Genomic DNA, 16,866 nt, shown 5'->3' on the forward strand with positions numbered 1-16,866 from the left:
CCTACACATGAGCAGCAAGGCTGCTCTGGAGGCACTGTAATTACAGAGCATCAGAACAGACTTGATTAATCGAATCTGCTGGAGCATGATTACCATGCTCCAGCATCTTATACATCAGTATCCCTACACTTAAAAACAGCAGGGACGCTCTATCTAAAGCTCCTACTGCCATTTTTAAGTATGGGGACACATACACAAGATGCTCCTGGTGCTTTAATTGGACCAGCTCTTGGAGCCACCCTAATTAAAGCACATCCTCCTTCCCCCACCCCTCTGGACCACATGTATAAATGCCCTTAAATCTCAGGTAGTGGTCACAACTGTACCTGTTGCAGACCACATTGCAAAGTACAGAACTGTCAATTTACTACACCTGTAAAAAAGAAAAAAAAAAGAAAAAAGTATTTACACAATATGCTTTGAATTGGCTAGCCAACTGTTAGTGCTCTATATACACACCCTTAAAAGGCATAATATAGCTTTCCCTGCACAAGAAAGGAAATGCATTGAGAAGTTACAGTACACAATAAACCCCTGATAGCTTTGCTTTAAGAAGTCTTTCAGTTAGAACTTGGTCTGTTTATATTGGAGGGCAAAAGGACTCTCTGCTCATCCATTCTCTTAGCCTGTGATCGCAAAATAAGGCTGAAGAAATCCTCATCAGGTACAGTGGGGCCCTTTGTAGCAGCTGGGGGTGGAGCACATCTTTGATCATCTAATCTGGAACCCTATAGATTTAAACATAAAATTCTTGTAAGCATATAGATATCATACAGAGGTATGAAACACTGGACAGTGACAGACTGTTTTATTCTGACTTAGTGGTTTTTTTTGTTTAGCTATAATAGTGCTGGCTTTTACTGAACAGATTCCTCTAACACACTAATAGCGAGTCTTGAATAGTGGGAAGGGTTAACAGCACATCCAGTTCACTTCTGTGCCATAATGCCCCCATGTTTATATAGAAGGTAAATATGTCTCATTTAGATAGTGACTAAAAGGATTAATTAAAACCCCTTATCCTAGATGAGTGATGGAGACAATCATTTAATTCAGCGGCTCTCAACCAGGGTGCTGTGGTACCTTGGGATACCACAGCACTCCCATAGAGGCCAGGTGAAATTGCCCCACGCACCTCTTTTCAGGAAGCGTATCCAGGACCAGATGGGGATGTGGTTGTGGCAGGAGGGTTGCTTCTGCCTACATTAGCTGTAGCTGTAGCTGCAGCTGCTTTCCAGTCCAGCCCTGCACACACTTTCTAGAAACAGAGGCACATGGGGCAGTTTCACCTGGCCGGAGAGTGTTGCAGCAGCTTTGGAAGAAGGGGGTGGCCCTGCCTGTATTAGGCTGATCCCATAAACCTAATGCAGGGAGATGTGTCCCCTCTTGCTTCAGCTGCTTCTCAGTCTAAGCCTACTTGCACCTCCTGGAAAAGGAACAAAGGGTGCTAGAAGCCTAAAAAGGATGAGCATCATTTATTTAGTTAATCGTAACTCTTCCAGTGGAAGTAGCAAACATGACAGCAGTGCACAAAACTACCACCCATTTTCCTTGTGTTGATAGTTTGGTGCTTTTTATAGAAAGCTACAGGTAGTGGACTTTCTTTATTTCTATTTTATGAAAGTGTGAAATCAGAGATGTCCCAGGCTCATCAGCACCATTCCTTCCTTGCATAAGGATTTATAATAGGAGATAACCAACAGAACAAATGACTGAAGGCTTTTGCAACTGCACCCTACTTCAATAATTGTAAATACTTAGCTATGGTAACCAAGTTTCACATTATAGACACTGCAACTGAAGGCAATTAGATGAGGAATCAAATGGAGACACACTTCTCTTTAAATCAAACTAAATAATGCTATGAAACTTGTACTAGCCCCTTACCCAAGATCACAATTCATTAGAGACCAGCTGCCAGATTAGCTGAATATTACAAAAGTTAAAAACCAGCTCAGGCTGACTGAGCTCCCACAGGTAGGGGGGTGGATTTGAGCACTTTTTTTAAAGTTATAAATAAACTTGAAAGAGTGAACACTGAACAGCTTTAAAAGCTTATCTGGCTTACAGATTCAGTTACTGTATCTATACCCTCTGCTAACACCATTTAATGACTTCTTGCAAAGAGAGGACAGCTGTAAGGAATTTTACCTGCCAGTACTTTTTAAAGAACGTTTTCCAGCCTTCTTATTACAGTCAGAGTACTAATTCACTTAAATATGTTCTGTTATCAGTCCTGGCCTAAACACAGTAATTTGTGCAGTCCCCATTATCTTCAGCTACTATATACATGCTTTTCTTAAAAGAGTAATTTCCTTGCAGTAAGGACCTAGTAAGTTTTATTTTAAAAAAGACACCCCCCAAAAAACAAACAAACCTCATACGACCTATAAATATATTTATTCTGTCAACTAAGGTGCACACACTATACAAAATGGAAAAGAGCCAAACCCCATAAACAGTAATAAACAATGAACTCTGCCTACCCTGTTATACTTTGGACCACTAATAATAATAGGTTTATTCTTTCTGTCCGGAGCACTCTGATCAGTTGTCTCAGCAGCCAGTCACAGTCCTTACTGAAACAACCAGAGTGCTCCGGACAGACAGAATACGTGTGTTGTTATCATAGAGCTTGAGGCATTTCAAACAGACAGGCAGGTAAGACAGAGCTAGAATTAAGCAGCAGGGCACCCCGCTGCAGAGGGGGCAGGCTCCACCAAGGGGTTGGGGGAAGAAAAGGGAAGCAGTGAGTGGGCCAATTCTCTCCCCTCCCTTCCAGGGCCCGCCCACCTCTCCCATAGCTGGGGGTCAAGCTGCCAGCAGGTCCTGGGCTGTGCGGGGGCCTCAGTGCCAGCGCAATCCACCGGTGGCTCGCTCCCTGACCACAGGAGATGCCAGCAGGCTCCAGGAGAAAGAAAAAAGATCAGATCCTCCCCTTGGTGAAGCCTGCCCACGTGAGCTGCCACCAGGTCATACAGCCCCTTAGTGTTTCCCTCTGTGGTGGTGGTGCCCCCCCTGGGGCCACCTGGTCAGGGTGCTAGCTGCACAAGTGCAGCCCCAGCTTGTAGGCAGTATCCATCAGATCCAACAGGGCACTGGAAGCCTGGGTGTGCTTGGGGAAGCTCAGGCTTAGCAGGCTTCCAGCACCCTATGCACCATCCCTGCTGCCTTCCTGCCACCTGGGAACTGGCTGGCTGCCCTAGGAGGGTGGCTGGGTGTGCTGGCAGCAGGGATGGTGCACGGGGCCCGGCAAGCCCAAGCTTCCAGCGTCCTGTGCACAGTCCCCACCACCTTCTCCGTATAGGGCCCTCGTATATATGACGAAAATTGCTGTAATTGATTACGTAGCAAACTAAAATACATGGGGCGTGTTTTAGTTTGCTATGTAAAAAGGTTATTTAAATCAAAATACACTGCTGAATATGAACACTGGTACGAAATTTAATTGTAACATACTACCGAACATCTACACTGTTACATAATTAAATTGTTAAGAAGGGCAATTAAACCACTAAAAGTGGCAATTTTCTCACGTGTACAAGGGTCCTCTTACTCTATGACTATAAACAAGTCATGTCAGACTTTTGACACAATATGTATTTATACTCCTTAGCCTGTGTTTACACATGGACAGCTTTATGTAGTCTTTTTGAGGGTGAGAAGTTTTGATTCTCACCGTCAAAGCATTCGGTCAAAGGATAACTAAAAATCCTGTATTTAAAGAAATACTTTGCCATAAAAATTTAAAATAGCAAGTGTTTTGCGGGTTTCAGCTAGTATAGTATAAACATGTTGACAAACATACTATGAATGCCGAGTTAGCTAGAAGGCATACAGATCTTTTTATGGCTACAGAAGACAGATTAGATTTCTTAATTTCACTTCCACATTTTGATGCAGCATCATACCAACTACTGCAGTAGATTTAGGATCAGCAGTCTTAGCTGCAAGAAAAGGAATTAATAATTTTATTTCATTTTCCTCTTGACTCAGCCTATGACCTTCTTAGTATATCAGCTTTGTACCAGAAATAATCAATTGCTCCATTAGGGTAAGATTCATAGGTGCTAGGGTTGGAAGGGACCTCAACAGATTGAGTCTGACCCCCCGTCTAGGCAGGAAAGAGCACTGGGGTCAGATGACCCCAGCCAGATGCCTATCCAGCATTCTCTTAAAGACCCCCAAAGATAATTGGTGTCATCCCCTCTGTTTTACCTGGGATGTTTTATATGCAGGTTGGAACTAGAGCCCAACATTTCTAGTAGCAAGAGTCTTTCAAATGTCATAAGTGCATAAACATTTCAGTGGCAAAAGATCAAAACAGTAAGATCTACTGGCTATTTTTCCCTACCTTGCCTGTATCACTATGTAGCAGTTGAGGGATCCTTTTTACCTACAACCTTAAAGGTGTTCCTATTCTAGAAATGAGGGAAATGAGCCCTAAAGACGGTAGATTACTTAAGTGACTTCTACAACTGTGCACACCCAGCTCCTGAAACCCACTTCATTCTGCACATGTAAGAGAGCAGAATTTTCTTTATTTTTTTTTAAGTGACTTACTTGACATTTTATTAGGATATCAAAAAAATCATCATCTGGCTCTCTGTTACTGCTTGCCATGAGGTGTCCAAGGACAGACTGACTGTTGTGATGATTCAGTCGAAGGCCGGGTAGATTGTTAAAGCTGGCCCGCTGATCGTCTAGGCGGCGGCTCTGAGAGCTAGCAAGTAAGTCTAAGAATTCATCGGTGTGCGGTGAGACCATGGAAGTAGAAAAAGCTGCAGGGAAGAAAAAAAACCCAAGTTACCTTGGAAATATCCAGGCAGAAATAGTAATCTGTTAATGTTAGTCAAAATAGTTTTCAGAGAGTGTGCTCTTTTATGAATCCAATCCAAAATATATATATGGATTAGGGGATATTTTCCTACAATAAAAAGTTACATTTTCTCATTGTTTTGGCTGGAGTAGAGGAAGTTGATGTTGCTGCAGCTGCTGTCAGTCTGTTCTTCTCCTGGAAATAGCACCTCTGGTCATCCATCCTGTTACTCTGAAATCGGCTCAGCAAGTCAAAAAACCCTTCGTCTCCAATCATGTCAGGACTGTTTTTCTGAAAAGACAAGAGTTAGGGCAGCTTTGGATTACAATTGAACTGTAAAGCAGAAGACATGGCAGTTTCATCTTTGCAGTGCATGTATGCGCTTGAATGGCCTTTAAAACCAAAGTTAAAATGGAGGTGACCAAATCAATAATGTAAGAGTCTGTGTGTAGAAGTTTGTTTATTTTTAAACAAACAAACACCAGTTAATAAACCCATCAGGAGTAAGGCAGACATTTCCAGCAGCTGCACCAAGACTCATAAGCAAAAATAAATATTTTTTTGCCTTGCATTTCTCCTTAAGTTAGCTTATTTTTTGACTTTGCATATTTCAAACGTAATATGTAATTGAACCCACCCAACACAAAGATGGTTCTCTACTCAATGCCTGGAGATTGCATATTTTAAATCGCACAGATTAAGAATTAAAAGTAATATAAAGTAAACTTTCACATAGAACTTTTTAAGAAATTATGAAAATCCTGCCTCTCCAAACCTACCCTCTGAGAGTTTGGAAGTCGGTGATCGATAGAATTACTGGCATCCTGCAGAACTTTGGAAGAGGTGCCGTTTTTGTATTTTTTGCCTTTTAGTCGATTTACAAAGTGCAATTTTGCTGAAGGTTTGGCAATCAGGGGCTTTTGCTTAGCAAGAAGTTCACTGTTCCAGTTCTGAACCTAAGGAAAAAAAAAGTCACGAAACCAGCATTCTAATTTCTTTACATATGTTGCCATCTATGGTCTTTGCTACTTTACTGACTGGAAGAACGACAGAAACTAATCTCTTCATTCTGTACCTCTCTGGTGGTAAAGCGAACAAACAAAACTTTAATTCCTAGACTCTATCACTTAACCTGTGGCTGCGTAGTCCTTGATTATCTGAAGTGACATTAATATTGCATTGCAGCTTTTTTTTAATGTCTGTGAGTCTGGGTAGAGGTACAAGCAACCTAAAACAGTTACATTCAGAACAACAACCGTAACAAGCCATGACAGGACACAACAATGCACAAAGACTTTAAACAAGGTCACTCTAATAGAATAACTTTTCTACATGGCACATGGATTATAAGGTTCAATTTATCATATGGTGTACTGATTTGCATCAGAAGGATTATAGGACAAATTCACCAGGAGCAGCTCCACTGGTTTTGAAGTGATGAATTTAGTACTGTTTCAGCCTGACATGGAAATACCAGCCAAACTGTCTTCCCAAATGAGTCTAATCACATGTCAGCAGTAAGAGAACACACTGTCTGTAATGTGTTTGTGTTGCAAGCCATTTGGTTACATATGTATTAAAAATGCTTTTCCTGCTTTGCACCTGACAGGAAATGTGAGTATGCTGGCTGCTACAGACATCCAGAAGGATTTGGCATGTTCTGTTGGTATTTTCCAGATGTTACAATTTCATGACTTACAAAAATCCCAGGCTAGCCCAGTGGTTTGGAAAAGTGAGAGTGTGGCAGATTAAAATCCATGGACTCAAAAACAGCCAGTTTTATATCGAGACCACACAAGCTTCCTGCCCCTCACACTGAGTTTGGTATACAAAATGGACATGGGACAGCCTCAAATGGTCTAATAAAAGCAAACAAGGAAAGAATTAATTGCTCATCAATTTCTTCCTTTCCTGCTTAAAGAAATCAGGTACATCACATGGCATATCTGTATCCCAAAACATGCCATTCAAAAGTATTTGCTAAAAAGAGAAAATAAATCAGTGATTTAGGAATAAATGGCAACCTGAGAAAACCCTCATATAATAGTTGCTTAGCTCCCAATTGATGATGGAGAAGGCTTTTAGAGCTTCTTCACAGAAAGCTGTGCAGAATTCAGAAACACTTTTGTTGCACAACTGCCAGCCAGCAGCAGCACAGCTTTCTGTGAAGCTGGCTGCCAAAATGGAAAGTTCTCAAGGACATAACTTAGGGATAGCTCACAGTTGCATTAACCTACTCAGAGATGAGTGCACAGTCAAGACAACCATACTGCTTTAACAGTACTGCAGTTCAGCTGACCTGATGCTGCTATGTCTCTACTCTTATCCTAGGAGAAGCACAGAATAGAAACTGCAAATATTTAACAAATACAGTAATAGAAAAGCAGGGCTCGAAGGACCTCCAGAAGTCATCTAGTCCAACCACCTGCTCAAGGCAGGATCGTTCCTATCCACACTACCACATGCAAGTCCTAAAACTACTTAATCTACCCTGCTGCACAGCTACAAGGAATGTTGCCCAAAGACACCAAAAACACCCAAGCCTGCCATCGGTAAAGCAGGGGAGGACAACAGTGGTCAGTCTTCTGCTACAGCAAGCACTGTTAAAATGCTCTCAAGAAGTCCCAGAAGAGGGCCACATCCCCCACACTACAGAGAAAGTTAGGAGCCTTTGCAGTTTCTACCAGTTTGACCATGGGGTAAAATTCCTTACTGATCCTGAATGGGCAAAAAATCAGTCTGACCCTGAGCAGAGAGTGATAACCCTCTAGCCAGGAAGCTGTGAATTTTAATCCCAGCAGGACCACTGACACACTCCAGTCAAAATCCCCAGGCCCTGCCGGCTACCAACACCCAACGACTGAGGAAGGCAAACCCCGCCCCCCCCAAATTACTCCACAACAGCTATTTTACAGCAACAGCAGGTTTAAAAGATACAAAATATTACTTTAACCCTATTGGCCAGAACAGAAATCACAAAAAAGAACATGCGTACCTTTTCAGGTGTTAATTTCATAAGCTCCATGTTTTCCATACTGTGACGGCGTCCTACCCTAGGCTTAGTACCTTTAAGAAGAAATACAGATATTTAAATAACTGGCTCCTTAAAGGAAGGAAAAAATAATTTTGCACACTTTAAAAGTGGACTATAGTATACAACACCACCTCTAGGATATAACAATTTAAGTTCCAAAATGATGCAGTTTAATCAGTTTAAGTAATATTCTTCCTTTCAGAATTGAAAACTACTTAGTGTAGAAACATGCACACATTTGGGGTGCCGTATGATTCTTGGACTAGGAATTCTAAGCTCTGGCATCCAAGTGACATTTACTATTTAGTGTAATAAAAGTTATTTTAGTAGAGGTGAGCTGTGACTTTTGAAGAGGCGAGAGCAAATATATATGAGAGGCAAAGCCAGAAGGCTATGGATCTTAGATGGACAGGAGCAAGAGTCTCCCATTTCTACTGTCAGCGTCAGAGATGGTACACGTACTATGGTGAAAAGGGCAAGACAGATTATCTCAATTTGTCAAAAAAGCTGTTGTTTTCCATAAAAAGAACAGTGTACTGCAAAGCAAAAAAACAGGCGGGGGAGGAAGGGGAATTGCCAAACTTGGTATGTTCTGTTAAGATACAAAACAAATGTGTTTTATTTTTCCCCTTAATGGAAATGGCTTGAACAGTCTTACTTGGACAGGGGGAGGGGGGCAGCCCCCTCCAAATGAAGTGGTTGAGGAAGGTTCAGATTCCCAAGGCTAATCAATTTTGAGAGAGAGGGACAGCCCAGGATGCAGCCCTAACACCACGATGCCAGTGCTAAGGTGTCCAATACTGCATGCAAAAGGAATCTTTTTTCTTGGTTAAGAATAGCAAGAAAGCCAGACAGAAGAATTTGTACACAATAAAGGATCAGCACACGGCAAACAATCAATTGTTTTTCTTCGAAGTTTACTGTTAAAAAAATATCCTGGAAGTAAGCACTTACCATTCAAGCTAGCATCTACAGCATGGCTTTCCGACATCATGGAATTATTTGTGCTATAACTCAGACCAAGCACCATTTGAAGGTCTGAGAGGTTAAGTCTTGCTGTTAATTCTCCACTTCTATCCCCTACCTGCAACCAAATATAGTTCCACAAATTCAACCGCAGACTTCTATCCCACATTCTAGCCCTCTATCCCATTACTCTGTCTCATACCGCAGCCCCGCCCCCGCGCAAACATTTTCACCTTTTATTCTGGAAATTTTCCATGATTGTCTGTCTAGAACTGATCTCACCAGAGGGGTGAAATTTTCAGAGAAAGGTTACTCCCAGATGCTTTTTTCTAACACATTAGACACAAAGCACGCTTTCCTCAGTAACAGGCAACTTTTCTTTATAAATATTTTTCATTTTTAGACTCATTTAGTGTACCCACTGTACATTTATTATCAACTACTCCTGCCCTGACAATATGGCTTCAACTTAGGCTTGTAAAAATGTTTCCCCTCCATAAAGAGAGCACCGGACAAATGAAAAATCTTCAAGAGAAAAATCCAACAACCAAAGCATATGAATCAAAGCAAGTCATACCTCTCTTGAAATTTCCAAGTGTTTTTCTGCAAAATGCATAGCTTGGTCATGATTTCCCAATGCTGTGTATGCATTTCCTAAACTCCAACATGCTCTTCCTTCACCAATTCTGCAAAACAGTTTAAGCAAATATGTAGCTGCTAGATTTGTTAATGCTCAAACACCAGGGGTCACAATTTTATAACATAGATTTTGGGTCAGAATCACAGTACTACTGTCAGTTCAGATAAGACAACCTCCATTTCTAATACCAAAATATTACAAGTCGCTGTCACTGCTAGATGACTTTTTACCTGAATGTTAAAATGGTTGTATTTCTAAATTTGCAAATTAAGATGGGGAGCTTCATCTTGGTCAGATCTTTGGATTTCTACCTTGTGAACGTTGTGACTCTCAGTTGATAAGGTACTATTCAGTGGTGGAAAGAACCAAGGAGTTGGATGACATTTCACAATCCATTTAATTAGCTTTACTTGATTTACATTATTTATTCTTAGTGCACGTCTCTCTCTACAAATCAATAATGTTAAAACAATCATAAATCAATTTTAGCAGCACTGCATATTTGAATATCAGGCCTTAAAATTATTTCCATTTTAAAACATAATTCCTGTACCATATTAATGGACTTCCTTCTGCACCTATTGTTGAGAGACAACTAGAAGTAAAAGCACTTATGATTTCAAGGTAAAGGGCAGATGTCATAGCTACTGATCTTACCAAAAATACTGACATCATGGTAGGAAGATAATTTGACAGCAACAGCAAAACCATAAGTCTCTTAGCTTTCATACAAGTAAAACTCTACTTTTCATCTCAGAATTCATTACTATGATGACTTTAAGGCTACCATTTTTTTTTCAAAAGGGCATGATACAGTCCACACGGAAACTCAAAATCATGTCAGTTCACCTTCTATATACAGAAGACACATAGCAAAAGCACTCACAATTCTACGACCTCTGTACACTAAGCATAGGATAAAGGCTTACAGCAGTTACCTATCATTCAGTTCCTGAGCAATTGTAAGGTGCTTCAGATGATAGTCAATTGCCTTTTCATAGTCTTGGAGCAAAGTATACGTATTTCCAAGGCTGTAACAAGCCTGTGCTTCTACAGCTCTGTCCTTAAGTTGTCGAGCCAGCTGTAATGTCTTCCTAAAATACAGACATCACAAAACATTTGGGGAAAAATTCTACAGGCAACCCCCGCTTAGCGCTCTTAACTGGTTCCTGAAAAAACAAGCGGTAAGCAAAACAAGGGTTAAGTGAAACCAAAAGTATTTGACGACCCAAGATGGTGACCACAATTGTTTTTAATGACTCAAGATGGCAACCGCAAGCGTCATCACGAAACTCGCTGAATGCTAAGTGAAATCAGGTATCAATTTAAAATGAACATTACAGCGAAACAGCACCAAGTGAAACAGCATTAAGCGGGGGGTTGCCTGTATTCTGAAACGTATATTGATACAGTTATATAGGTGCAACAGGATAAAATTAAAATCTAAATCCACTCACAGTTCCATTAACTCTTGGGTCACAACTAAATCATTAACTGGTGTTAGCCTCACAGGACAATTATTCCAATTTTTCCTCCCCCATTTAAGTCTAATTTTAAAATAACACAAAAAATCCCATTTACTTCCCTAACAGCAGGACTGATCCCTGAAAATGACTTTAACTTCAGCCAGTTGCTTCACTATTGCATTTTTAGTTGATTTTCTTTACATTCAGGAAAAAAGTACAGAATGAACTTGACAGTTTAGCATCAACATTAGAACAGCTAGAGTATATGCTTTATTTGTAAGATACTTAAACTATGAAGCCAGTCAGTCTTACTCTATAACATGGACTGACTTGAGTTCACAGCTGAGCAAATTTTCTTTGCCTGGTGCTCAGGTAAGATTTGGTCCCTGTGGAAATGTGAGACGTCCTGAGCTTCAAAGTTAACATCTGAACTCAAATATGTAGCCCAAGCAACTAATCTAAAAGACAGATATATTTTAACTTCATGCAGCGACCTTGCTGTGGAGAAGATAAGGAAAGAAACAGTTATTCACATTGAGAAGCATCTGTTTAAAAATCCTCTAAAGAAAGTACACACAAACGTATATACAAGAAGAGTCAGACTTCCTCTCTTTTAGAAAGAGTTGAATAGTCCCATTAAAATTAAACTAAGAATTAGAATTAGATTACTCTGCTAAATTTTGTATAATTATGTCCACATAGATAAATGGATTAGTTGAAAGCAGCAAACCAAATGGTAGGCATAATTATAGTTAACAGAGTGAAAAGCTTCACTATTTTGATTATGCAAAACTGCCTTGGTACTATATTTACATATAACAAGTAAAATGGACTAACTTGTAGTATTCAGAAGCAGTTTCAAATTCCCCCAGGAATATATATGCATTTCCAAGATTGCTGTATGCTCTTCTTTCAGCTGCTCTGTCACCAAATTCTTTTGCAATTAGGAGACGCTAATGAATAAATAAGCAAAGACATCTTATTGATGTACCTGGTTTCTTATTGCATATATCTCAAACAGATAACATGTGAAAACATGTTCTGTAAAACGTATCTGTGAAAACATGTTTAAAAATATTAACATTTCATCTCAATCCTTCTGCAATTAAACAGCTCTTGAAAAGACAACATGTTGAAAAGAACCAGCAATGCTGACTTTGCATTATAAATAAGTTTAAGTGCTGTATGGTCACTTAGCATTTAAAAACTCAAGAGACAATACAAAAATATAACAAAGATCAGTCAGTCAACTAGAAAGTAATTTACCAGAGTAAGCAGAATTCCACAGCAGTACCTGTTCATGGGCTATGACAGCACTCCTAAAGTTGCCCAGAAGATAGTGCGTATTACCCAGATTTCCATAGGCACGTCCCTGGGCTGCTCTGTCACCCAGCTCTGTCACTATAGTCAGGTTTTCCCTGTTTGGAGTGGGGAGGAAAGGGAGAGAAAAGGAGGGAGAAGAGGGGAAACAACCTATAAGATAACACTGATCATAGGACACTAGAAGATTGTTAAACAGGAAGACAGATTTAAAAAATAAAATCAAAAGGGAGGTGGCAGGTTTTATTTTTATCGGTTAGTAGCCTTTAGGCTACACTAGGCATTACCCAGTAAGATGCAAGTAGATGTCTGACTCAGATTAAAATTTACTCAGTATGTCCTACCCAGTCTGAAGAGAATTCATTCTCCCTTCCATAGCATAGGAAGGGAGAAATTACTTCAGGAAAAAGACCCCAACATCAAGCACAGATGGCTGATATTCAAGTCTTACTTCTCATATCTCAGACTGGTTGCCAAGAGAATAACGGGGCAATAAAATACGGGAGTAACTCTACCTATGTCACCACCTGATGAGTATTACAGTAGAAGAATGAAAGCAAAACCACCCTTAAATTTAAACACAACAACACCAGTTATCACTTTTTCCTCCTTTAAGTGATTTAAGAAAATATCCCATTAGCCGACATACTCTGTTTTTACAACTAAATGGTACTATTTTGGAGTTTAGTTCACACCACTACAGGTCTCCAAATGTATTAACCCACAGGTATCAAACTCATAAATGGTGTGGGTTGGATAAATGACGAGGCTAGCCCTATGGACCCCCACTCCCTCCCTCCCTGCTGGATCCAGTGCCCACCCCAACACCCACCGGGAAGAGGCCTAGCATTTCAAGTACTTGGCTGCTGTCATGGGAACCAGCTGTGGTGCTGGGCTTCTTCCTGCAGTGCTGTTGGGGCTCCAGCACCACTGCTCTTGCCTGCGTATGTGGCAGCCAAGCTGTGACAGCCACAGTGCTGGAGCCCCAGCAGTACCACTGCTCTTTCCTGCGGCAGCAGCCAACACGCAAATGAGTAGCAGTGGCACTGGAGCCCCAGCAGCATCGTGGGAAGAAGCCTGACATCGCAGGCACTTGGCTGCCATTGTGGTAACAAGCTGCGGTGCTACTGGAGCTCGAGTGCTGCGAGTCTCTCCCAGACATTTGGCTGCTGCCGGGGGTTGGATTCAAATTTCTGCGCATGTTCAGCACCCCTGTATTAAGCTACTTAGAGGATTTCTTTGGCAAGTGATTCTGCCCTCCTGTCACAGCCCTTTAAAATATTACTCACTCATAATAATCTGCAGCTTTTTGTAATGCAGCCTTTACATCATCGGGAAGTTCCCCTGGATCATGAGTCCCAGCACAGGCTACATTTTTCCCTTTGGAATGATACACATTTCCCAGATTATAAAGTGCTCTGGCTTCTCCAACCTAGAACATAAAACCAGGCGTTAAAAGGATTTCAGAGTTTTCTGCAGAGATGTGCTGTACAACACTTAGAATCAAACAGGGAAAGAAAAAAAAGCTCCCCAACTATTAATTCATACATGTATGACCATTTTTTAAACACTGTCACACCACATCCCAAGCATCCCAACAAGGATGCAAACCCATGGCTTTGGTGCTCCTACCCACAACACTTCCCAGGTAGCTGCACTCAAACCTGCAGGTTTCTTCAAAGTAGTTACAGCCTTGAAGGCAAACAACTTGCATCCAAGGCAGTGGCACAAGGGAAGAGAGACTGCCCCACCCAACAGCAGCAGGACAGACTGAGACATAGGGCTAGTCTATGCTGCTGAGTCTGGGAGCACTGCCATGAAGCACACCCCACCCACCCCCTCCTGCTCTGCACATGCCAAGTAGCCACTGGGCAGCAGTCTTGAGCATACCCAACACAGACTGCCTGTGTGAGCCCTGGGCACATGCTCAGATCTCTCAAAGCCAGCTCCATTACTTCATGTCGGGAATTTGGTGCAGATGGAAGGGGAGTGAACGGGTGGAGCCTGCATCCTGGTGCCAGTTCCAGGCTCAGCACAGAAATGGTTCTGACAAGTTGACAGATTTCACCCAGGAGAGAAGGAACAGGAGTCCTCCTAAGACAGCAATTTTAGTCTCAGTCTTTAACACATGATATAAAAAATCATGAGAGACTGGACCAAATAGGAGGTATTCTTAAGTATCAGTGGGGTAGTAGTGCCACTAAAGCTGGGATTACATTGCCATTTAGCAAATGGTTGTTTAAATGCCTAAAAATCTATATTGTGATTCAAGGTATCTTGAAAACTGAGGCATTTCAAGGGAATCTGTTGTAGGATCAATGGGGCAAATTTTAGATGGTCAGACAAAAGGCAGCATTGGTGAAGCTTAACTCTAGGCTAACCAAGTGCTTGGTCTGCAAATTTCTCAAAGGTTGCAACTCATGAACATCTAATGGTTATGAGTAGGTTTGATTACAGGTGTGTAAAACTAAGTATAAGCCTTTGCACAAAATTACAGTTTAGATATGCCACAACAATGCAACTCACTTACTCTCTTTATCATGGCTAAGAATTACACAAAAATCTCTGAAGCTGGGACATATTACTGTTAAAAACTAAGCAATGGCAGGGGGAGAAAAAAGGGGAGGGGGAGGAATAGGTTACTAAATTACATAACTTCCTTGCCCTTTATAACATACAAATGGTAGGCTTCTAGATAGGACCTACCCCTTGACTCTAGTCAGACACTAGATTTCTGGGATAAATCACTGAATAATTGATATTTAATTACCATATTTACTTGAATATAAAATGACCCCCCAATAATTAGATTCTATATATGGAAAATTTATAAATGTGTTGTTATAATTTTCCAGGTATAGAATCCAGTCAGGGTTTACCTGACTGCAAGTCAAACTTGCAATTCAAACTTGCCTTGAATTGCCCCCTTCCCACTGCAACAGCAGGGAAAATAAAGCTGGGAGGTCAGATAGCTCCCTTGCTCTTCTTCTCCCTGCAGCCCCTTCCTCCCTCCACATTCCCCAAAGACTTAGTTCACCCAGAACTGAAGCATTTTAGCTTTCTTGAAACTGCTGCACATTTCAGCACAGACACTCCATAAATACACTTTTAAGCAGCACTTTTGTACCTACTTAGTACAAACCAAGCATGATACGAGTCCAAAGCCAAAAAAGGATTTACCATACAGTTAACTGGGCTGGGCCCCAGCAGGGTCAACAGTGTATCAAGCCATGGTGACTCCACAGCTCAGCACTGCTCAGTAGCGTGTGTACTTGAGACACCCACTACAAAGGATCCAAGTGTTAATTAGTTCCCACTGCCACTCAAACTGGGTGTTCTTGTCACGATTCCTGGGATCCTTCAGAAGTTTATATGCAGATGAGGCACAGGGCAACCTGGTCTGCCTCCACCTCATGGAGGGCAGGGCCACACTAATCATATCTGACAGATGGAAAGGGAGGGCAACAGGGATTCTGAGAAAACTGTTTGTGGCCCTGTTTGGTGATGTTTGCCAGACATTTAAGGTTGGTGAAAAAACAGGAATCATTGGAAATGCAAAAGTTCTATTAACTATTCATACAGTTACAGCCAGATTGAAAGCAAAGCAAGTAATCCCTATTCTTACCTTGTCATTAAGTTCTCGGGAAATATCTAAGTGCCTCTGACAGCAAACAATAGCTTCTTCAAAATTCCCAAGCACTTTTAAGGTGTTCCCCAGATTACCACTAGCTTTAGCTTCACCTAGTAGGTCTCCAATCGTCCTGAAATTAAGGGAATATAACATCCAGTAAATCCCGTACATTTTTCCAATAAGGTACATGTTCAAGGCACTGTAAACAGCATTACATTGCGCAGGGAGGAGAGGAGAAAGAAGGGAAAGGTATTTTGAAAGCAGCCATCCAATGAGCATTGAGTGGGATGTACAGCAATTCTAGAAGCAAAACCCTAAGGAGTCCATTCATCTCAGGCCAGTGCCATAGAGCATAACTCTGTAGGTTTGTGTTTTTCTTGTGCTCTTATTAGACCTATGAATGCACAAAAAACTACAAGATTCAATGGGGGACAGAAAGTGCCCCTATCTAAACAATCAAATTGTTAAGTTACTTACGTCCCTCTCCCAGAAGGAAGGAAATATGGATAGCCTACAGGCTAATTAAAGACTCAATCCTAAAAAAGTGGTTTAACCATTAGATTAGAGCATTAAAGAACCACTCCCTGTAAAAAACAGAGCCCGAACTGCATTTTGGCCAACTTTGTCAACAGGCACTAGGCACAATGTGTGAATACCTACAATACTGATCCCCTCAGAGAACTCAAGCCTTTTTGCTTACAGATGTAAAAAGAAAAAGAAAAAGAAAAAAAAAAACAGTGCTATAGTGGAAAAGGACATGCAGTAGTTTGACCCAGCTCCGCAGCGTCTGTACAGATCAGGCGCTTCAATAGGGCTTTTTGGCACTTTTATCTAAAGATGATTCAATCACCTATGACACAAAAGCACCAAAAAGCCCCACTGGAGCGCCCAGATGTTGGGTGAGCCGGGTCAAGTGAACATGACCTCTTCTGGGTGTGCACTGGGCTTGGTACAGGGGCTTGCTGAGCTGAAAGTAAAGCACTGGGGGGG

General features: G+C 41.3%; 1 protein-coding gene across 2 annotated transcripts in view; it reads right to left on the reverse strand.

The window, feature by feature from the left end:
• Positions 1-304: 304 nt before the first annotated feature.
• The window catches only part of GPSM2 (G-protein signaling modulator 2), a 42,120-nt gene continuing 25,558 nt past the window's right edge, over positions 305-16,866 (reverse strand). For both annotated transcript variants that reach the window (XM_019502067.1, XM_019502066.1), the window contains 12 exons: positions 15,871-16,006; positions 13,535-13,677; positions 12,220-12,343; positions 11,763-11,878; positions 10,398-10,553; positions 9,397-9,505; positions 8,808-8,937; positions 7,815-7,885; positions 5,599-5,775; positions 4,945-5,110; positions 4,564-4,781; positions 305-728 (listed from right to left, as the gene is read on the reverse strand). In XM_019502067.1, the coding sequence (XP_019357612.1) occupies positions 561-728; positions 4,564-4,781; positions 4,945-5,110; positions 5,599-5,775; positions 7,815-7,885; positions 8,808-8,937; positions 9,397-9,505; positions 10,398-10,553; positions 11,763-11,878; positions 12,220-12,343; positions 13,535-13,677; positions 15,871-16,006 (1,714 nt within the window). In that variant the 3' untranslated portion in view covers positions 305-560. The remainder of the gene's footprint in view (positions 729-4,563; positions 4,782-4,944; positions 5,111-5,598; positions 5,776-7,814; positions 7,886-8,807; positions 8,938-9,396; positions 9,506-10,397; positions 10,554-11,762; positions 11,879-12,219; positions 12,344-13,534; positions 13,678-15,870; positions 16,007-16,866) is intronic.

The sequence above is a fragment of the Gavialis gangeticus genome, unplaced genomic scaffold (assembly GCF_001723915.1).
Source record: "Gavialis gangeticus isolate Ggan-Ray unplaced genomic scaffold, GavGan_comp1, whole genome shotgun sequence".
In the NCBI taxonomy this organism is placed as follows: Eukaryota; Metazoa; Chordata; order Crocodylia; family Gavialidae; genus Gavialis; species Gavialis gangeticus.